General features: G+C 44.9%; 1 protein-coding gene across 1 annotated transcript in view; it reads right to left on the reverse strand.

Annotated features, from left to right (window-relative positions):
• GALNT16 (polypeptide N-acetylgalactosaminyltransferase 16) overlaps positions 1–24145 on the reverse strand; it is a 539297-nt gene that overhangs the window by 231007 nt on the left and 284145 nt on the right. Inside the window, exon 2 of the mRNA XM_078661985.1 lies at positions 17768–17943. Within this exon, the coding sequence (XP_078518111.1) occupies positions 17768–17943 (176 nt within the window). The remainder of the gene's footprint in view (positions 1–17767; positions 17944–24145) is intronic.

The raw sequence follows: 24145 nt of genomic DNA on the forward strand, positions 1-24145 counted from the left end.
ACCGATTCGGTATTTTACAGAATCGGTAAATTTACCGATCGGTAAATTTACCGATTCTGTAAAATACAGGGCCCTACCTCTCAAATTGCATTTACCGGTCGGTAACGGCCGAATTCGGCCGTTACCGACCGGTAAATGCCTACCTACATCTGGCCCTTAGTCTTTGCTTTGAGGGACATTTTGTGTTCTTTGTGACTTGTGCCCTGCCCGATTATTACGCCCAAGTATTTGTATGTACTTTTTTCTTCCACATGGGCCCCCTTGACCCTCCATTTGAACTTTAATTTCCTACTATCAACCAGACGAACGATTTTTGTTTTGTCTTTGTTTATCTCTAACTGTTCTGAGTCCAGATAGGATGCCAGGTTATTTATTGATCTTTGTAGTCCCACTGGGGTTTGGCTTAACAAGACTATATCGTCTGCATATTGGAGGATTGCGACTGGCTTGTTAGCCAGTTTCGGGGGGTGGCAGTCTGGATTTTCAAAGTGTCGGGCAATGTCCGATAAATACAGATTAAAAAGGCTTGGGGCCAAGACACAGCCTTGACTGGGTCCATGTACTTTTCAGGAGGGCCCCTGAAGTTTTGGGTTATCAGTCTGACCCTGCTGTGCACGGCGGCGGAGAACTGGCCGGAGACCACCTGACTGGGTCCATGTACTTTTCAGGGGGGGCCCCTGAAGTTTTGGGTTATCAGTCCGACCCTGCTGTGCACGGCGGCGGAGAACTGGCCGGAGACCACCTGACTGGGTCCATGTACTTTTCAGGGGGGCCCCCTGAAGTTTTGTTATGCCACTGGTACTCAAAGCGATTAAGTGAATATAGACAAATCAGTGTCCGGACTGAATCAGGTTGTTAATTAAAGCAACTTGCAGCGACTGTTCAATCAGAGTGCTTCAAGATAGGTTTCCGGGGTTCATCATGGTATAAAATTTAAACACCTTAAGTATTTCAGCAATCTCACAAGGGCATGGAAAATAGCTTTCAACTCCCACATGTGACACAAGGCAAAGCTGAAATGTGTCCCTCAAACTGTGTGTATATAAAATGTGTGTAAGTCAAAGAAGAAAAGCCACTATTTATGTCTGTCAAGGACCATCAACCTGCAAGTGCTGCAAGACAATATTAAAAACTTACTGTGAAACTTGTAAGTGTAGGAAGAGTGACCACACATGGCATTCACACAACACTCAGTGGAATATAAAAAAAAATAAACTCACCCCTTGGTGATACGGACAGGAGAAAGCGTTGCAATGTCCAATCTACTAGGTCGACATTACTTGGGGGATAATATTTTGACTACTATCGGCAACCAATAAATAATACAGCTCTGCCTAGTCAGGTAAACAGATGTACAAGAAGTAGTGGTACAGCCCAAGCACAACTCACAAAGATTCACAGGTCTGGATGAGGGCGGGCAGCAAATACGGCTGTGGGAGGCCCCAGTAAGGCATGTACATAGAAAGCTGCACAATTATAGAACAAGCTTTGGCAAGACCAATGGACCCCATCACGCTTGCAGTAAATATTTTAAGTTTAAAAATCATTCAACTATGTTGCTGTTTAATTGGTCATTTTCTTTAGGTCGAGCCTGAGCCAGCACGCATGCAATGCTCTGCGAGGCTTCTTGTGGCTTCTCCGGCTTCTCCGTGTGGGTCTGACTCCTCCCACACATTGTATTGGCTTTGGCATGTGTTTTTCAATAATGAAAGCAAGCAAATGGCTAAAGTCTGGTGTAAGTCCCACCTCTTTTCTAATGTTCACTCCCACAGCGTTTTGCTCTCGGGAGCGAGCAGCGACGCACAGGGTGGCAGCTGCATTCTTTGTGGGTCAGGTCACAATCTACTTGTTTTTTCTGTAACTTTTTTGCTTTCTCAACAACGGCAGAGCAACTGTGCCCGCCCCCACCACTCCTATTGAGCTGCTTGTTTTTCTCAGCCTGCGTACATTCTTATCTCTGGCTTGTTTGTTGTGAGTGTAAAACAATTGAGGAGTTTTTATACATTAATTATCGGTAGGTGTGCCTATGTTTATATGACTCCTACACGCTTTGCTGTTTTCCAGCACATACTGCGTATTCCCACTTTTCAAACGCAAGTAGGCACTCTGCTTTAGGGTACTGCACTCCAGTTTTCCATTTGAACCATTGGACTCTTAGTGCCCGCGGACAAAACTTTTACCTCCGCTGTATGCGGCCGTAGTACCTTTATTTAATTATGTAACCCGAGTGAGTGGCTACACCAGTGAGCGTGGACTCAAGCATCCGTCCGCCTACTCGCTTAACGTCATGAAATACATTTCTTTTTGGGGAAAAGTCACTTACTATGTGGATCGCTGTTTATGTGCCGTCTGGTTATTAATTCATTCGAGTAGGCACTGCAGCCCGACTCCTCGTGTTTTGGTTGAAAGTAAAACATGTTGTAAAGTCTTTGTAATCTTCTTTTTTTCTTTTCTGTGTGTTTTTACTAGTTACGCATCCTGGCTGTCAGATTGTGATCTGACAGGGCTGTTAAACAAGGGATTGGAGTTTTAGTTAGAGGTGCCCTGCGGTGATGCCCAGGGGATCCCGCCAGCCTGCTTCCCGGAAGAGCCACGTGACCTGCATTTCTCTTTCACTGTGACCCATAGTACTGCTGCTGTTCAGGGCTGTTTGTTCTCCGAATGCAATTAATTATAGTCAACAACACGTTCCTCTAGTCTCCCATCCATCCTTGCCCCCAAGAGATGTGCATCTTATTTTTTAACGCATGTTTAAAGTGGGGGGTTCTCCACCAAGGATGGGGTTGTTGGTGTTGCACGGGTACTCTCTGATCGAGTTGTTGAGCAACTGGGGGTATCTGTATTCTGCTAGTGAGCTTTAAGCTGGTTTGCCGCTTCTGAGGAGATACTGAAGGTGCTCCTGGATTTTCCTACCAATTGCTACTCTTGAGTGTTTGAGTGCCTGATCCTTTGAGACCCAGGCTGATTCTCACTTCTTCACTTGTCCCTAATTATCCGATTTATTGTTGCTCTAGGGTGCTGTGCCCATTGGTGTCAAACAGGCACATGCATCAAGCTAGGATTTTGCGAGTACTTAATTGCGATAGTTGGGGGAGAGGGGTTGGCCTAACGGCTAAGGCGCTCGACCTCGACCTGGGGAACTTGGTTTGAGTCTCGGTAACGACGCTAAAAACCCCCTGTGCTTCTGGGCAAATCACTTAATCTCCCTGTGCCTAAAAAAATAAAATAAAGTGTGTCCTCATGTAACGTAACTGGTGCTATGTAAAGCGCTCTGATAACTGATTCGGTTCCGTTCTAGTTCGCGCTATATAAAACTCTGCAAAAAAAAAAGGAATCGCAATTAAGGACTCACAAAAGCCTATGCATGTAGGAATCGCTATAAAAATAGAGATTCATACACATTCCTTATTTGCGAGTCGCAAATTGAAATTCGGAAATAAGGAATGGCTTCCCATTCATTCCTATGGGCATACAGGCGAAAACGCTACTTCAAAGTGGTTCTTCAAAATGCGATTCCTTAAATGCAATTGCAATTTGAGAACTCGCAATTCATTGCGAATTCTCAAATTGCGAGGGCCTCGACCCTTGATGCATCCCAAAAGCTAATTTTGCGATCGAAAACGGCCGATTTTTGCGAATCGCAATGTTTGCGATCGCAAAAAGGTTTGATGCATGTGCCTAAAAGCTTCTATGTTAAATAAATACACTTTTTTGAAATTTGAAGAGACTTTATCATATTTTCATTAATTAGCACGGAAGGAAGCCCATCCTTGGGTTTGTGTGACCGTTCACCAGTGGCATGTAAGGTAACAGTAGGTGTTGTAGCACCCAGGCTAATGTGCTGCATGGCCAAATACTTATAATGTTCCCAAAGGCAAGACCTATTGGCTATGTCAATGCTTGTTTACAACAAGCCTTCAGTTGCACCATGCATTTTATTATTATTATAATAATCATTGCTATTATCAGTGTTATTATTATTAGTGAAACAGACAGGATTAATCACCACCTAATCAAGCGCATTGTCTGCAGGCAGCTACAATGTTACACTGTCATATAACAACCTTAATACAAACTTTAGAAAAAGAGTGCTGAAGTTAATATTAAAATGAAATCAAAAACACATTTGAACTACTTTTACAACTGGAGAGAAATGAACCATTTTCAGGTGGATGTGAACAGCCTTCGAAGGAAGCAGTGAATGACAATTTAACAAAGCAATGGACAAAGCTGGACTCTTTCACTTTTGCATTAAAAACAAATCCCTTCTTGTTGTACAGTGTGTGGTTCCCCACATGTTTAGGGCCACAGTACAGGGCCCCGCCCCCATCAAAGGGTGGGCCTGTGTGTAAAAGAAACAGAGGGGATTGGGGCCCTGTAGACTAGGCCATGTCTTGGGAACAGTTTGATGGAGCTGGTGTGCTGATTATGTAGAAACACAGGCCTCGTATCCTGTTCTTAGCCCCGCCTCCTGGTCATCCCAACCTGCCTCACCCTCCTAATGTGAGAAACAGGATGTCCACCTCAAAAAGTCTGTGGCTCCAGTGCAGATAAGACTGAATACGTGACCGCGATTGCGTCATCCCACTGATGTGCGATGTTGTGTTGGCATGCCGTCAACGTAGCTTGTCAAGCTTACATGAGTGGCACCTAGACAAGACCCCACTGGGCTATAAGCCCAGGTGAGGGAGCATTGGCATGTTTGTTATTTTAGTTTTTTTGTTTTATATATCGCGAACTCGACCCGAAGGTATCAGAGCACTCTACATTGGCACCAGTTGCATTACAGATGGACACATTCATTTTTGGTAGGCACGGGGAGATTAAGCGATTTGCCCAGAAACACAGAATGTTGCACATCCCTGCCGATACTCGAACCTGGTTCCCCTGCTTTGCGGTTGACCGCCCTAGCCGTTGGGCTCATTGTGGCAGCTAAATTGTTTCCCTTCATTCTTCATTCAAACTGTGCCATAACGGGACATGATTGGGCCTCCTACCAAATGTTCAAAGGGGCCGCTAGAAATGCGCTCAGACAAGCCACATTTCAGATATACATTGAAACCGGTCCCAGGATGCTTGTTTCCGGTCCAGGGAAGACATGGCTTGGTAGTTCGGGCTGGACTGTTCCCATGACAAACAGGGTCAGACTGATTTGCATATGGCCATGTCTGAACTGGGGTGGCAGAGTGGGCTAAAGAATGGTGATGGATTAAACCCAGATCAGTTGACTGGGGGTGACTGTTTGATTTGCTCAAGCGCTCCGTCCATCATCCCCTTTTGTATCGATACATTGGATCTGGACCAAGTGGGGCCCCAGGGCTGCAGATACTGACTCGAGATGAGGGCGCGGCCCATCAAGTCCACCTATGTCTCCCTCTGTTGTAAATATTTGAGTCTCAGATGCTCATATACGGCTTGGAACGGCTACCAAACTGCACAGGTGGTGAAGCCCTGCCTCCTCCAATTTTGTAGCCACCTGTTCCCCGAATCAACAGTTGGCCGCCGCAATGGAGGGGCATTTTCATTGAATGTGCTCCCACGCGCCTGGCGGGAACACAATAATTAAATGCTGCAAGGGCCACCATGGCATGGAGGCCTGGTGGGCAAAACAAAATGGCTGTGGTGTAAGAGATGTTTCGCCATGCGCATGGGGGGACACTGAAGATGTTTCCTGCTGAGCCCGACATTCTTTGTAAGGTACACATAGGCAGGAAACATGTGCATCAGAATGTTTGTCCAAGAGCCGGATGTAGCGTTGGCCTAAGGTTGGGATCGTAGATGAAGCTGACTTGGCTCCGTGGTCAGAAACATCGCTGTTTCCCGCCCTCATATGGAGGCGGGCGGGCAGTGGGTTTGGTGCAATGGGGCTTCCACCATTTCGCACTTATGTCCCAAATCCGCCAAACCCTAAATGACCTCCTTGGTCTCCAGCATGGTCTTTCTTACTAGTACATGACATTTTCTTCTTTGCTTCTGACCAATGCCTTTTTGATTCTGCTACCACTCATGATTGAACATTCATTTCCTACGTTTCCTGCCATTAAGAATCTGCGTACATTACTTGTGAACACCCTCGAAGAGAGCCGACTCTGCCCGCACTCCACAAACCCTCACATGGCCAACCAGCATACAGATAAAACAGTTCTCTTCACCCAATCCAGCATCACCAACAATCACCCACAGTACGTTCTAGAAGGCTCCTTTGTTTGATGATGTCCGCTTGGGTTTCGCACCCTACTGTGACATCATTCACTGGATGGCCCCAATGGTCTTTCGGCTATCCTCCCAAAACACTTTTGGAAAGGTTTGACTTTGAATGACAATCAGTGCCATGGACTACCTTGATAAGTTTAGTGTTTTAAACAAAGCAAAGTAAACCAATCCCACACCTCAACGCCACCAATGAAACAGAATACACGAGACGCGGCCAACGCCTCACACCCATGTAAAGAGCACAAGCAGCCAGCGTGATGCAGATGGTGATGAGTCACTTTCCAACAACACTGAACACAACAACCAGGTTGCAGTTCACCTAGAATGCAACACAAACACAAAATATTTGAGGAGAAACATAGCTCAGCACCCAACATAACCAGCAGAAGAGAACTCATGAGATGCACCAAAACCACATTCACATGAAGCAACCAGTACCAAAGGTCATACAGAAAGAAACATGTTCCTCTCCAACAATACTAAGCATGGCCAGAACACCTCAGCACCTCCACGACCACTCAAGCCTAATGTGTCAACAGCAAAACAAAAGTACTTGGTACACTTAATGAGAAGTGTGGCTCAATGGTTAGAGCGGCAGACCCTGATGCAGAGGTCTAGCCCTGGACCAGGGTTCAATTCCCCGCCTCGGCGGGTCTTGGGCTCAAAATTCCACGGACCTGATAATTCTCGCCTCAGTGCCTATTCCAATCATGGAGTCCCACTCTGCAACTCTGGGCAATAGCTTGCTTAATCTCCACAACGGCCCCCACAACGCTAAGGAGGCCTGGCCTCCACCTTGGGGGTGCCCAGGAGTGGACACCTCACAGGGTAAGCCCAGATCTTTGGACTGGGTAAGAGTGGTCTGCTTAATTCAGGCACTCTGTTCATCACCACCCCCTTTTCTGAATCATTTTGTCCACCACAAGCGTGGAAGGGTATACTCAGATGTGAGTCCCTTGCTCATTGCACCATCAGGATTCAAGCAAGCCGGGCCGATGACGCCTGAAATGGCAGAAACCGGTCCCCGGAAGCTTGTTTCCTTCCCAGTACAAGAATTGGCTTGGTAGTTTGGTGTGCCCTGTTCCCATCATGCACTGGGACAGGAACAGACTAATTTGCATATAGCCAAGTTCTGAGCTGGGATGGTGCAGTGAGCTAAAAAACGGTGATGGATCAAGCCCTGATCTTTGGACTGGGTAAGAGTGGTCTGCTTAATTCAGGCACTCTGTTCATCACCACCCCCTTTTCTGAATCATTTTGTCCACCATAAGCGTGGAAGGGTATACTCAGATGTGAGTCCCTTGCTCATTGCACCATCAGGATTCAAGCAAGCCGGGCCGATGACGCCTGAAATGGCAGAAACCGGTCCCCGGAAGCTTGTTTCCTTCCCAGTACAAGAATTGGCTTGGTAGTTTGGTGTGCCCTGTTCCCATCATGCACTGGGACAGGAACAGACTAATTTGCATATAGCCAAGTTCTGAGCTGGGATGGTGCAGTGAGCTAAAAAACGGTGATGGATCAAGCCCTGATCTTTGGACTGGGTAAGAGTGGTCTGCTTAATTCAGGCACTCTGTTCATCACCACCCCCTTTTCTGAATCATTTTGTCCACCATAAGCGTGGAAGGGTATACTCAGATGTGAGTCCCTTGCTCATTGCACCATCAGGATTCAAGCAAGCCAGGCCGATGACGCCTGAAATGGCAGAAACCGGTCCCCGGAAGCTTGTTTCCTTCCCAGTACAAGAATTGGCTTGGTAGTTTGGTGTTCCCTGTTCCCATCATGCACTGGGACAGGAACAGACTAATTTGCATATAGCCAAGTTCTGAGCTGGGATGGTGCAGTGAGCTAAAAAACGGTGATGGATCAAGCCCTGATCTTTGGACTGGGTAAGAGTGGTCTGCTTAATTCAGGCACTCTGTTCATCACCACCCCCTTTTCTGAATCAGGATGGGTTCCACAGCGGTATTCGTACAAGCGCCTTGGGACCCTTGCGGGTGAGTAGTGCGCTATACAAGTATCAATATACAATATACATTCCCTGATCAGACTCCCCTGCACCCAACACAACACAACACAACCCAGTAGATAACTCAGCATCAGACTCTCAAGCAAGCAAAACAGCAATAAGGCCACAGTAAAGCCAACATGCCGCTGTGCAGACTCCTCGTCACAGTCTGGGAGCCTTGCTCCTGTGCATAGGTCCTTCAGCAGCAGACTGCCACAAAAGTCTTAAAAATTGCTAACGCCCTCCACACCCCTTACACCACATACATCTCACTCCTCGTGCATGTCACCTCATTCCCTTTTGATCCACCTCAGCTTCACCACTGGTGAGAGAAGTTTTCTTACAGTTACTACAAAACTCTGGAAGAGTCTCCCACCTCATATCAGGGCCATCCAGTCCTTGCTTCGACTCAGGAAAGAACTTAAAACGGCTTTTTAACCTCTTCGACGCTTATGACGAGCTCAGCTCGTCATGAGGCACAGTGGAGCTGTGCTCATGACGAGCTGAGCTCGTCATAACTGCTGCGGAACGCCCACGCAGGGCTAATTCCCCTCCTGTGCGGGCGTTCCATGGGAGTGGGCGGAGTCGTGATGCGCTCAGCTCGTCATGAGCACAGCTCCACTGTGCAGCATGATGAGATGGGCTTGTCACGAGCACCGCGGCGCGGCGCCACCCCCCGCACCGCGGGGGAATTAGCCCCTCGTGGAAGGTGTTAATTACCAGGTCTCTGTTCAATAAGTAGAGCGTACTGGTTTTAAGTTCTGGTTCAACTAGCGCCAAGACACCCAGCGGTATTTGTGCACTATATAAATTGCAATAGCATAACATAACACCAAAGGCAATAAAACTGGCCATAGGCGCTGGAAGTAGGGGTGCTGGGTATGCTGCAGCACCCCCAAAATAAACATGCTAGGGATAAAAAGTTGAATGAACACTAAAGATGCCTTAAAATTTTGTCTTTATCATCTCCTATTTGTTATGCATTAAAAGACAGAGGTCAGTTGTCCGGCGATGTCTTCTGATGAATTGCTGCCTGTCCTTTTGCCATGGAGATTGGCGTTTCCTTTCCTTTCTTTGAATGCAAAATTAGAGGATTTTGTAAAGTGTATGCCCGACAGTCTTGCTGGGGTACTTCGAGCGTGAAAGGAAAGGCTATTAGATGTCAGTTATTTTTAGCCCACAGCAACATGTAAATTCCGGTAAATGAACTGTACAAATATTTCAAAACATATCAGCAGTTGAGACAGCACATACGAAGCGCTTTTGTGTTATTCAAATATTTGATTCCATCACACTTCAGAATAAGATCAAAACACTTTACTTGGTGTAAGCAAATTTCTACATGTTATTTGTTAACACCTTCGCTGCAGCGGCTAATCTGCCGCAGCGCTAAGGAGGGGGGCGCGCGGCGCTCACACGCTGGTGACGGAACCGCTCCGTCACCAGCCTCGGGTGAGCTGTGCTGATGACGGAGCAGTTCCGTCATGGCCCCGCCCGCTCAATAGAACGCGCCGCGCAGGCTCGAAATCAGCGCCGCGCAGGCGCGTCGGGCGGGCCATGACGGAACCGCTCCATCATCAGCACAGCGCCACCGCGGCTGATGACGGAGCGGTTCCGTCATCAGCGTCGAAGAGGTTAATGCGCTATGTAGTTTTATTACTAAAACTATATGCAGTGCAAATTATCTTCCCATTTCAATGGACAATGTGCTGTCTGTAAGTGACAGTGTGGTACCACACCAGGCTTTAGTGATGCATTTGCGACAGTGTGCTCCATAATGCACCCTCGGCTACATACCACACCCTCACCCCTCTCCTGCAGAATGGTTGCAGCTTATTTGCTACACTGGCTCTTTGTGTGACACTTGTATTTTTCACAATCCCTATGATTTCAGTCATGTGACATTGATGGCAGTACCGCCACTCTGAAAATTGTCCATCACCAACATAACTGGCAACATGTCACTCTTAATTCATCATACACCTGTAAGGAGTAGAGTAAAAATGAACAGTGAGCCCAGAGTAGCCCCCCCCCCTCCACCCCACCCGAAGGATACCAGCAAACCCAGCTGTAGAAGACAAAAACCCATGTCCTGTAAGCCTTAGTAGTTAGAGGAGTAATGCTGGTCCGTGTCACTCAGCAGAATACACACTTGGGGCCAGATGTAGGAACCCTAATACCGGTCGGTAACGGCCGAAATTACAGAATTTCGGCCATTACCGACCGGTATTAGGCATTTGGGATGTAGGTGGCTACATTTCAGATTCGGTAATTTACCAAATCGTTATTTAAGAATTCGGTAAATTCCCGGATTCTTAAATACTGATTCGGTAAATTACCGAATCTGGAATGTAGGAAGCACTCAAGTGAGTGCTTTTCACCTGTAAGGATTCGTTATTTATCACCAACTACAAGTTGGTGGTAAATAACGAAAACCGTTAAAAAAGCAATTTTGTGCTTTTTAAACAGTGCCATGTGGCAGACATACATGCCCTTAGGGCATGTATGTGTGCCACTTGTGCACCCATGCACTATTCAGGGGTGCAACAGGGTGTCAATGTGACACCCTGCAACCCTTGTAGGTCTTCCCCCCTTACCCATTCGGTATTTACCGAATCGGTATTTCCAATTCATTCCTATGGGCCTCGAGGCTCATAGGAATGAATGGGGAATACTGATTCGGTAAATACCGGATCGGTATTTACCGAATTTTACAGATTCGGTAAAAATTACCGAATTAATACCTACATACCATTTACCCATTCTAAAATACCGAATCGGTAAAATTCTGTATTTTAGAATCGGTAAATGGTATTTACCTACATCTGGCCCCTAATGTCCAAGCCCCCATCAACCTTGCACATCACCTGCTCTCTCCTACCCCTCTCGCATGCACACCATGGCACCAAAGTCCAGCCAACGGTGCATGTTCTGCATGATCACATGTACATGTATGCTCAACATCATACACACCTGTCCGCACACATGCACTGGTCTATCCCGTTTCCTTTGGACTTGTACTCGAGCCTCACAGAACAAGAAGAAATGCACACCTCAGGCAACCCAGCACAAGAGCCTAAAGTCTCCAGGGCAGGCTACAAGCACCAAGAGGCCTCACTAGTGGCACATGAACACAGTGCAAATACTGGTAGTATACCATAGAAGTGAGCCTTCCACCTGCAGGAATTGATTGGGTGCAAGAAAAAACATTTGCAGCAGTTCAAGAGATAAGGATTTTGTAAACAAAATGCGAACAATAGCAAGAGTATGTTCAATCCAGAGTAAGGGCCTAATTTTAAACTGCGCACATTTTCAGGTGTGTATGCTAACTCTTGTTACCGGTAGCATTGGAAATTACAAGTGTCACAGGGCTGCGGTCATTGCTTAATTTGAGCCGGAGCTTTCGGCGTAAAGCAAATCGAGGCAGCACTCCGATGTATTATTATAGTGGGGTGCCGTACAGAAGGACTAAATCAGTTCTGTTATTCTTCGGTATTACAAGTCGTAACCAGCAAATTGGTAGCACAGAGAAATTCCGCATCAAGGTGCGGAATCTCTCTGCGCTACCAATTTGCCGGTTACGACGCCTCGATTTGCTTTACGCCGCTAACTCTTGATAAGCACTGTTTGGCTTAAATAAGACTGCTAAAACAACTTGGATCATCACGACCCTCAAACGTGAGATCTTCTTCCAGTTTGAGACAGTTTTTATCGATACGCTACAAAACTTGAATACGCTCCCTTTGGCGCTACTAAGATTAGTTCATTTCCAGCTTTACAATTTTGAAGATACAAAGCAAAGGTGTTCCGACTGATTTTAGGGGTCTACAACCTTAATACTATACAGTCCTGAAGATGGTCTCATTAATGCAAAACTAGAGACCGAAACGTCGACCTACCCACTTTTTTCCTTGATATTTATTTGTGGTTTATTTTGAGCAAAAGTGCTAGCAACTGTCACAGTGAAGGTTTACAAGTGTTGAACAACAACCTTCTTGTCTCATTGCATGTATTGTATGCAAGTACTTTCCAAAAATTGCAATATACAAATTGAATATTTTCATATATACACCGTTTCTGCTTGTTTTGTATACCTTTTTCATATATATGTCATATGATTGTCTTTCCCTAGACGGTGGTACAAATTGAATATTTTCATATATACACCGTTTCTGCTTGTTTTGTATACCTTTTTCATATATATGTCATATGATTGTCTTTCCCTAGACGGTGGTTTTACCCGTTTGAAGAAATTGCGTTAAGAACTACGTTTTCTGAAAGAAATTAACCAGCAAGCATATAGCTAAACTTGCTTATAAACACTAATAAAAAATAATCGAACTGTATAAATAAATCCCTTGAAAGCACATTTACCTCATGATTGATTATAGGCAGCATATTTAATATCATGCGAACGTCCTCTGTCAAATAACTAACTCTTATGAGAGCCATGTCCTCATATTAAATCATGACTGACCGCACGTTTCAATTATCTATTTGCAATTAGCATCTCATTCAAAATCTTCACTCTCTACTTTTGCAAATGGACTTTACAAATGATGAGATAGGGGAGATATATACATTGTCGCATTATTTAAAGTATTGTTACCGCCTAATCATATCAGTACTATTACCAGTGAACTATTCAGGTATCTGAACAACTTTACCTTGTAATTGAGCCCAAGTGGGCTTGTTCCATTACTTTCTATTGCCTGCTTGCAGTAATGAAAACCATCTTAACCACTTCGCTGCTTGCTAGTTTCCCCTCCTGTGCTGGAGAGCAAAGAAAACGGGTGTGGTCATGACGAGCTCAGCTCGTCATGAGCACCTGAGAGGTATATGTCATGACGAGCTGAGCTCGTCATGAGCATGGAAGGGGTTAACTATAATATGTGAATTAATAAACAATGTTTGTCATCCTATACCAAGTGTGCTTATGTTCCCCTTGTGAATGCTAAGACCGTCATCTCTTTATTTTCTTTACTAAGATCTAAATAGAACATGTTAATTCCTAAGGGCTACGAGCGGAGTGCTCTATAATGATTATTTGTGTTATTCAGGCTACAGATGTGTGTGTAGATCTGCTCCAATGTTATGACCCCCTGGGAATTTGGTGTCCAATTCAATGATATGCCGGGACTCAAGACACCTCAATTGCTTTTCTCTGTCCCCTAATCGAATGTTTGGAGCAACTACATTAACGACCCAATATGTCAATCTGTTGCTTGACCATCATGTGGATCTTGAGATGACGGGCCATCGGATACGTTCGGTGACGGTTTTTGTACGGCCCATAGGTGACAAAGTATTATCTTGTGTAATGCTAACATGGTACTGCCTATGTAATATAGTCCACACAGGCACTGCACTTAAGTATACTGCAAACTCAGTTTAGCCCTCTAATATACTTGGTTGAGATGATAAACATGATTTATATTGTGTCTTGTTCTTCCCATACTGACAGGCCTTACATTTTTCACATTTAATAAACCCAACTTTCCTCTTCAGCCACATGGTTTTGACCAGTTTTTGGCTTTCAGGATTATTTTTAACTAAATCCTGCCTCATAGACTTTGCTCTTCTAAATGTGATATCCGGTCTACGTGGCACTACTTTGCCCACTACAGGGTCATTCTTTATAAGATACCAATACCGGTTTAAGATGGAACTTATTGTAGCCTCCTGTTTATTATGTGTGATGGTAAGTTTGAAGTGTGTATCACTTTTTGTATGCTTATGGGTGTTACTCTGTCTGTACAAACCATGTTACCTAGGGCTTGAATGGCCCTCCTGTATGCAATTATGTAAACAGCCCCTAGTTCGAAATCTAGTCTTAAGGTTGCTGATGGCATTCCCTTCTTCCTTGGGTTAATACAATTTCGACATACTCTCAGGGTTTCTCCATAATGGATGCTTCGGATTAACCCCTTGCCCATGGGGGTAATTCCCCCGCTGTGCTAGGGGGAACGCACAGCGCCCCAGTGCTCATGACAAGCTCGGTTCGTCATGCAGCACGGTGGCGCTGTGTTCATGACGAGCTAAGCTCGTCATCATCACGCCAGTTTCTTTAGAACGCTCAGCATAGCAGGTGAATTATCCCAGTGTGTGAGCGCCGGGCGGGTCATGACGAGCTCAGCTCTTCATGAGCACAGCACAACCGTGGCTCATGACGAGCTCAGCTCGTCATGTGCATGGACGGGGTAAAACTGTCTGGATGAAAGCTGGTTGAATGTAGCATTGTGTTCCCTACTGTAGGCATTCTATATAGTTTTGTCTCAAGCCTGTTGCCTTTCCAAAAATGTACCTCAGTTTTACTAATTGCACTTATAACGTGCAAATTGAGACCATGGACTTCCATTGCATTCAAAAACTCCATAGCACTGTCTTCCGTTCCTTTCCATAGAATAAAGAGGTTGCCAATAAATCAACCCCAATGAATAACATGTTCATCCCAGATGTCTTGCTACACAGTGCGGATCAATGACACCTCACACCAGCCCTTATGCAAATTAGTATAGCTGGGGGTGAAGCAGGTGCCCATTGCTGTGCCACATGTCTGGTGAAAAAATGCACAATGAAAATGAAAGAAATACTATTCAGAAATCTTTCTACCATGGTAAGTAGCATATGAGTGTGCTACCAAAGATTCAGTGGCCTTGCCCCTAAAAAAATGGATGACTGCACATATATAAATATACATACCTACATATATAGATATACATATCAGATCAGATATTGCTTTATTCGATTTTTGCATACAAATAAAAAATTATAAAAGCGGCATTAAAATGTAAGCAAAATGCATACTTAATCTCATTTTTATAAATTATTCCTAATATTGATAAAAACGATTCCCCCTCAGCAATAATTAACATATCATAGCATTCCGTTTCCTCATGATGCACTTTAAAAAAAACAATCATAGTACCAATACAATATTCGTTCTCCAACTGTTGCAAGAATAAGAACGCTGGACGGTACTGCCGCCAAGCCCCCTGTTTCAGAAGCGGTTAATCCATCTTCTGCGTTCCCTTACATAGTATTTACAAAAGAATACCACATGGATGGTAGTTTGCAGGGGAAGATTATCACATGGGCATAGCACCAAATTTCTCGACCAGTCATTTTTTGTTGGAAATGTAACCAGGCGATGGAAGGTCTCAAATCTCAACCTGGTAAGGCCATATCTATCAGAACAGCCCCTTAAGCAAAAAGTCAAATATGGTTGGATGGTATAACACGTTAGGGTCATTTGATGTTGTATCACGGTTTTCTTATTAATTTTCCCAGATAACCTAAGTAATTCAAAGTGGTTAATGCATAGTGTTTTAAAATCTTTTATAGATAAAGAAGATATCGTCTCTGGGTTTGCATAAAATTCTGGTTTGTTTAGGTCATTTACCAGGTTTTTTATATAATTTAGCCATGGTATGTTTCTGGCAAAATCCAGAGGCATTATGTCCTTGATGATTTCTTGGTTTAAAACCAAGGAGGGCGAAGACCATACTCTATTGCCATAATAAGATTGGTTGTGTTTTAATGAGATCTGTGATATGTTCGAGACCCAGTTCGCTATGGCAGTTAAAAACTGAAGTACTCTGGGGGACCGCTAAAATAAACCTTAAAAAGGCATTTTCAACTACTTGTAGAGAACCTACATTGTGAAAACCCCAAATACCTGCCCCATACATTGCTATGCTTCTGCATTTCTCTATATACATTTTTAATAAAATCTCTGGGGGTCTTTTTCCAAACTTTTAAGCGAAATTCATTAGCGCAGCAGTCGAGCGTTTAAACAGGAGAGTCCTGCTCTTGACCGCAGGGGCCAATGATCATGATTCCTCAATAAGTATTCCAAGGTAGGAAAATGTATTAGTGGAACCAATTCTGTCAACAACTACTACCAAATTTTTACATTTGTTCCCGCCTTTCCCGCACGTCATCATGACGTTTTTTTTGGCATTGAGCTTTAGGCCCCTACTGGCCATAGACTCAATGTAGGTGGAAAGTGCTCTCTGTAGGCCTATCTTGGTTCTGGCCATTAGCACTGCGTCATCCGCGTAGAGAAGTGAGACAATCTGCTTGCTGTTATATCTTGGTGAGTCTCTTACTTTTGCCCCAGTTCCTCCTCCAAAGCATTGGTATAGATGGAGAAGAGGAACGGTGCCAAGACACAGGCTTGCCTTACACCCCTCTCCACGTGGAATGACTTGGTGCACTCTCCCTTAAGGTCACATTTACCTTCGCGGTAGCTCCCATATATAATTGTTTTAAAAATTGCACTATTTCGGGTTCTACCTTATCTCCTCCAGGGTTTTCCATAGCTTGTTGTGATCTACACAATCGAAGGCGGCCGTGAGGTCCTCAAATACTGCGTACATGCGACCTGGTTTTGCTTGGGTGTATTTTCCTTGTATTAGAATAAAATTTAAAACCTGTTCTACTTTGCCCATCCCTTTCCTAAAGCCATACTGGAGAGGGCTCAGAATGTTATTGTCATCTGCCCAGTTATGGAGTTTATTTAGCACCACCCTTCCTGCAACTTTCATTAAGGAGTCCAAAAGCGATATTGGTCTGTAACTAGAGGGGCTGTCTCGGCCACCTTTTTTGAAGATCGGTATAATAATTGATTCCGACCAAGTTTTTAAAAATCCTGTTGAGCAACATGTCTCAAGAACGCGAGTAAGGAGAGGTGCCCAGAGGTCGGTGGTCATTTTAAATAGATCAATAGGAATATATATATATATATACCCAGCCCACAAAATAAGCGTAAAAACACTTCGTGTTCTCCACAAAGGTTACTAAAGTCAAAAATTGGTTGGTGAAAAATTTATTTAACCATAGCTGAAAACCACAATTCGTTTTGGCGTCTGCACGCCTGGAAACATATTTGAGGAATGACAATTATTATATCTTAGCGGCGTGTGAAACTCAAGTAATGCGCTATAGCATAATTACTCAAAATTACTACACAATTACACGAAACTATGTTTATCCAAAAAGTTACTCAAATGGTCTATTCGGGAACAATTCAACTCAAAAATTTAATTTTTAGTGGATTTCCAGTCACTCAAATTCAATACACTGCTCCACTCATGCAGATTTCTCTGCTTGGGTGGAATATCTACCTGCAATTTTTGCCGACTGCCCACGTTAAAGGAACTACTGCTCGTGCGCAAAACACACCTGCTCGCATTGGGATTTGTAGGTTTGAACTCAAAACTTACCTGAATGGTCCACTCTGGTAAAAATTTACCTGAAATAATGCTTGCATTAAAAAATGACCTGAAAGTTCTATTTTGTTTTAACATTTCTGTAGCTTAATGACCCAATACGCAGTAATTTAGTATACATTTAGTTATACAAAATTTCAAAATTGTGTGGCATTATTCAAATTTCGACCAGGCCTCTTTTCTACTATGAATGACCATTCCTAGAATGATTAAGTATTTCTATGAGGAATGCTCATTATTACAAAATTAGTATTCCTTAGACAAAAGAGAGTGGTTCAGGAGAAATAACAGAATTCAAGACCTGTCACAGTCATACCTGTAGTGTCGGGTGTCTCGAATGGGCCGCTCGCTACTCAACTTGTCGCTCTCCAGTTGGTTGAAGGCATGCTGACGGTAAGGGTCTTCACCTGCCTTCAGCAGCGTAGCGGATAGGTAAGCCTTTTCATCGAAGGCCTTCACCTTGCCTCGCTCCGTCTGTGGAACCTTGGTCACCTACAAAACAGAACACTGTTAGACGGGGTCTGGACTGGAACAAAACATAACATTTCTTAACAGTGAAAGAATCTGTGGATAACCAGGCAGCAGGTAAAAATTCTGGCAGAGGTAACTTGCTGGTCACCATTTTGAGGTCAATAAAATGCTTACGGATGAGCAGAATGACAATATCAAGTATTATTTAAGTTTCAAAAAGTTATTTTGCCTTATCAAGTATCTCAGTGGTCAATATTACTGTTACGGATGGCAAAACTATTATCTCTGGCACTGCCCATTCTACCCCTGGCTTGTTCCTCAGTACCCTGGAACTCCCCATTTTACCACCAGCTTACCCTTCAGTACTCCTGGCACTGCCCTTTCTACCCCTTACTTGCCCTTTGTTACACTGGCATTACCCTTTCTGTCCCAGGTCTCAGTTTTAGAATCAGCATAAACTGAACTTAAACAGTGTTGTGAAAAGAGGCCACTGCCTGAGCTGCCCTCCCCTGCTGCACACAATGCACATGTGAACCAATTAGGAAACAGACATAGGTGGATGGCAGCCAATAGAAATGCCATGCCTTGGCTTGGGTTTAAAGTGGCCATAGGTGGCTTGTGTTATTATTGGAGTAACAGGGAGAAGTGACTATGTTGGGGAAAATCTCTTTAATGGAGTCCACCTGATATATCCAGTCATCGAAGTCAGTGATCAGCTCAGACGTGGATCCGGGTTCTGGACCACTGGTCTCAACGCCCGGTCACTAATGGCTGAATGGACCCTCGTCATACCAGAACCAATCGACTGGGTCTTTTTCCAATCTTTAGTGGCACCAGGGTTGGCTTTATACCTATGATTCATACCCTCTGAACCTTAACCTCTGTGGCAGTGGTGGACATGGAAATTTAAAAGTGCAAATGTACACTATCTCAGAGTACCTCTTTGCTACTCAGAAGTGCTGGTATTGGTGGCAGTCGGGGTTGTTAACATTTGCAGTGCTCACCATGTCACGCGGTGATGTGTATATGGAACCTTGTTGCTGCGAGTCAGTAATCCTGTGCCTTTTAAAGTCATCTGAAGGTGTCACTTCGACAGTACTCTCCTATTAAAGGTATTGCACCCTCGCAGAGAAGTGCTAGTACTCTCCCTTTCAAATGAAAGAAGTGCAGGTGCTCAGTACCTGTGAGTACCTCCCCATTTAAAGCACTGCGCTGTGGGCATGCTTTGAACGCATCCTTGCCCATCAGCTCTGTTAATGCTGACCATGCAACTCTACTGGTACCACCCTCACATCCTCCTGGCTATGATAAGCTTGTCACAGTGAGCCGCAGCTCATTCCAAAGGTAGTGGAACGGTGCACATTTACTTCAGCCTGCACCAAAAAAAAAACCCTGTTGTGGTGTAACGTGGGCATTGTGTTCCCACTGGCTGGTCTCCTAGGCAACATGGCCACCACTTCCCCATCCTCCCTTCACAGTCCCTCCAGGCCTCAGATCCTATATATTACCCTGCAGGCAGTATATAGGATCTGTTTACTTCCTGGGGTTCACACACCTTGCCCTTACCCAGGCTCTCAGCAGCCAGGGGAAATGCTTAACCCCTTCCATGCGGGGCTGTTTCGCCCGCTGTGCTGAGGGGGTGGGGGGGGGGGGGCGCGCACAGCGCCCCCATGCTCATGACGAGGTCAGCTCGTCATGAGCTACGGCGCTCCGGTGCTCATGACGAGCTGAGCTCGTCATGGCCACACCCGTTCCAATGGAACGCTCAGCACTGCAGGGGAATCAGCCCAGCATGGGAGCGTTCCACGGAACGGGCGCGGTCATGACGAGCTCAGCTCGTCATGAGCACCGGAGCGCCGTAGCTCATGACGAGCCTACCTCGTCATGAGCGCTGAAGGGGTTAATTTGTAAAAGAACAAGTGCGGGCCCAAAGGTTTTTCTCAGTAGCCCGCAGCTGGCGTCATAAAATGCCTGTGGTGGCAAAAACCAGGGCCACATAGTCTTGACTCCACCTAATGCCTTTTTGTCCCTGTGGGACCCGTCAGCTCAAATTAAGCACTGGCCAGGGTTCACCCCTGTAATGTCACCTGCTACCCTTCCACTGCACGTAGTAATTTATTGCATCACCGCTGCCTGCACTGTAGCTGCAGAGCTTAAAATCCAATCTATCCTTAAAACTATCGGAGCTGGTCCTTGCTTTCTTCAGATCCTAAGTATAGGACTGAGGGCCTGTTTTAGATTTTTGTGCATGGGCTACTCCATCACAAACGTGACAGATATCCTGTCTAACGAATTAAAAGTGCCATAGGATATCATGCACTTGTAATACGGTGAACGGGATATCCGTCACATTCATTACAAGTGCCATAGGATATAATGCACTTGTAATACGGTGGACGGGATATTTGTCACGTTTATTATAAGTCTCATAGGATATAATGCACTTGTAATATGACAAACGGGATATCCATCACATTCATTACAAGTGTCATAGGATATAATGCACTTGTAATACGGCGGATGGGATATCCATCACGTTTATTACAAGTCTCATAGGATATAATGCACTTGTAATACGGCGGACAGGAAATCCGTCACGTTTATTACAAGTGCCATAGGATATAATGTACATGTAATACGGTAGACGGGATATCCGTCACTTTTATTATAAGCCTCATAGGATATAATGCACTTGTAATACGGCAGACAGGATATCCGTCACGTTCATTACAAGTGTCCTAGGATATAATGCACTTATAATACGCCGGACGGGATATCCATCACGTTTATTACAAGTCTCATAGGATATAATGCACTTGTAATAAGGCGGACTGAATTTCCGTCTCGTTTATTACAAGTCTCATTGGATATAATGAACTTGTAATGCGGCGGACGGGATATCTGTCACGTTTATTACAGTGCCTTAGGATATAATGCACTTGTAATAAGGTGGACGGTATATCCGTCACGTCTGTGACGGAGTATCTCATTCGCCAAGATCTATATCAGGCCTTGAATCTTTGCTCGGGATCTTCAGAAAACAATTGCCATGAATGCTTTAAAACGTTTTTATTGGTGGCTTTTTCCTGATCCCAAAGATGTGATGTGCACTTGCCCCCCGTTGTTGCCTTATTAATGGTGCCAGAGATTTGTTTATGAAGCGTGCGCACACGTATGCAGACACGCACAGACATGTATACGTATACAGGCTTATAACAAGTGCACACACATGTACACCCATGCACAGACAAGTAATAACCATGCATGCCTACAACAAGCGTAAACACAGTTATGCAAAGATGCACACTTACTTGCATACAACCATGCGGCACATAAACAGCCAGGTACTGGTTCTGCCTGAATTTCCTCTAAATTCATCGTTATACAAAATTATTTTTGAAAGTCGGAACCAAAAGCTAAATATTTATTGCAGAAATTTCAGACGAGGTGCAGTTCATACTCTACACATATAGACCCATGGAATGTCTGCCACGTTAAACAATCCAGGGGTAATAGCATATTTTAAAGCTAACACCAATTGGACATTTTAGTGCACCTGTAAATGTAAAAGTAAATTGATACTTGTATAGCGCACTACTCACCCGCAAGGGTCTCAAGGCGCTTGTACGAATACCGCTGTGGAACCCATCCTGGCTTTCCCTGTGAGGTGTCCACTCCTGGGCACCCCCAGGGTGAAGCCAGGCATCCTTAGCGTCGTGGGGGCCGTTGTGGAGATTAAGCAAGCCATTGCCCAGAGTTGCAGAGTGGGACCCATGATTGGAATAGGCACCGAGGCGAGAATTATCAGGTCCGTGGAATTTTGAGCCCAAGACCCGCCGAGGCAGGGAATTGAACCCTGGTCCCAGGCTAGACCTCTGCATCAGGGTCTGCCGCTCTAACCATTGAGCCACACTTCTCCACCTGTCAGAGTGTCAGCCTCCTTAACAGTGAGGTTTGAGTGAACATAAAGGGGCAAAACTGACACATGGTGCAGAGAGATGCCTGGCATCTGCAAGAAGTGGAAAATCTAACACTAAAGCAAAAAAAAGAAAAATCCAACTCAGAAGGTCTGTTTCACGAATGGAGGGCACTGGCAAGAGTTTGGAGAGTGAATCTGATCACACATAGGAAGCAAGGCAGGAGGACAGTTTGCAAATACGTTTTATTGCTGCATTTAACATGTGTACCCGCTGGCGTGGTCTTTGCACCGTGCCTTCATGTCACCATTGCACCAAACTTTAGGTCTAGTCATCTATACATGAGCACACAAGGAGTACATCCACACCCAGAGCCATATGCGAGAGGCGAAACACTGTGTATGTTGCTGCTAACATGGCCTTTGCATCATGGTGTCCACCAAGTGTGCTTCATGTCAGGTCATCCATGTGATACCCAATCGGGAGTAAATTCAATAACATAGCTACACCCTAGAAGCTACACAGTTTGTGTATCCTGTATTTGCTTTATGGTGCCCACACATGTGGTCTTCATATCCGGTCAAACCCTGGGCGTAGTTTGCGTAGCAGCGCTATGCGTAGCTAAGCGAAGTGCACTTCGCGCTACGGGTAGCTAAGCGAACTGCGTAGTGCGGTAGGAAAAATGCTGTTTGCACTGATTGCACAGTGCCGGATGCTTGTCCCACTGTGCAATCATTGCAAATGGCATCTTGCACAGTGCAAGCGGTCGTTTTCTGCTGCTCGAGTAGATTTGTACTCGAGCTGCAGCTTTCTCAACGCAGAATGGTAATTTCTCATTGCGAGCGGTCGTGAGCCTACGCGACCACTCGCAATGAGAAACCTGACCTCCCGGCGTTGAGAATCTCGCCGGGAGGTTTATATTCCACTCTCTCGATCAGCAACTTGATGTTACTGATTGTGAACGAGGAAAAAGTCTCGCAGGGATGTTGATTTTGGTCACTCGTGGTCACCAACTTGACGTTGAGGACTGCAAGCAAAAAATGCCCGCTATGCTATGTGTTTTTGCACTGTGCTACGTGCAATTCTTGTAGTGCGTAGTAGCGCAAACTACACACGCTCTGCGAACGTAGCATAGTACTACATCCAGGGTTAATCAGGTCATATGTGTGAAACCTGATTGGGAGTAAATTCAATACTATAGCTATACCCTTGAGGATACACAGTTGGTATAGCCTACCATTGCATCGTGGTGACCACCGCGTTGACTTCATATCAGATCACCTGTGTGAAACCACATTGGGAGAAAATAAAATACCATCGCTATACCCTGGAGGCTACACAGTTCATGTATCCAGCCCTTGCATTGTGGTGTCCACTGCGTGGATTTCATGTCGGATCACATGTGGAAAGCCCCATCGGGAGTAAATTCAATTCCATAGCTATACCCTGGAGGCTACACAGTTTGTGTATCCTGCCCTTGCATCGTGGTGTCCACCGCGTGGACTTCATGTCTGGTCACCACTTTAAAGGTGGTGGGAGTGTGCATGCTTACATGGCTGCGTCCACTGTCACACTCTTCCTCAACACCCATGTAGGTGCTGCAACACCCTTGCGGGCGAGACAGCTTGAGCGCAGTCATAAATGCATGACATGAGCATCCTTCCCACACAGGCCACACTAGTCTCCCACCCGCGAAACAGCCACACAGTGGCCACAGATTCCACAGTTAATAACTCTGTGTATTAAATGATACTAATGAAATGCAATTGTGTTGTCTATTTTGTGTTTAAAATGAAATTATTTCTTTAACATTGACCTGAGTGAGGCTTTCCGCCTACTCATGTTTTCAGGCATACAGCTTGCCTCGCCTCCCATTCTCTGCCCCGCAGAGCTTGCGTGTGTCCTTCTATATTATATATTCATTTAATAGTATAAAATTCTATTTACTCAGCAGTCTCCTTTGCTCTGCAACATTCATAAAATGTATGGATCCATGATTTGTATGCGAATTCAAGGTTATTCCCTCCAGCAGAACATAAGAGCTGTTTTTTACTTACAATTCAGAATGTGGTTTTGTTTTCTGTGTAAAGCGTAGCACAGTGTATTCATTAAGTGTAGGGCAAACGTTAAGTTTAAAATGTAATGTGTTTTCTACCTACATATCGGTTGAGTTATGCATCTGTCTTTGTCACACTCCAGTGACTGCACCATTTCTCTGTCTAGCAATATATAAAGGCTCACCATCTGGGGGAGGAGCCAGGACTCCTTCCGGATTCCTTAGAGAGCAGACTCCATGCGGGTCTGTT

Source organism: Lissotriton helveticus, chromosome 9, assembly GCF_964261635.1.
Source record: "Lissotriton helveticus chromosome 9, aLisHel1.1, whole genome shotgun sequence".
NCBI classification, from domain to species: domain Eukaryota; kingdom Metazoa; phylum Chordata; class Amphibia; order Caudata; family Salamandridae; genus Lissotriton; species Lissotriton helveticus.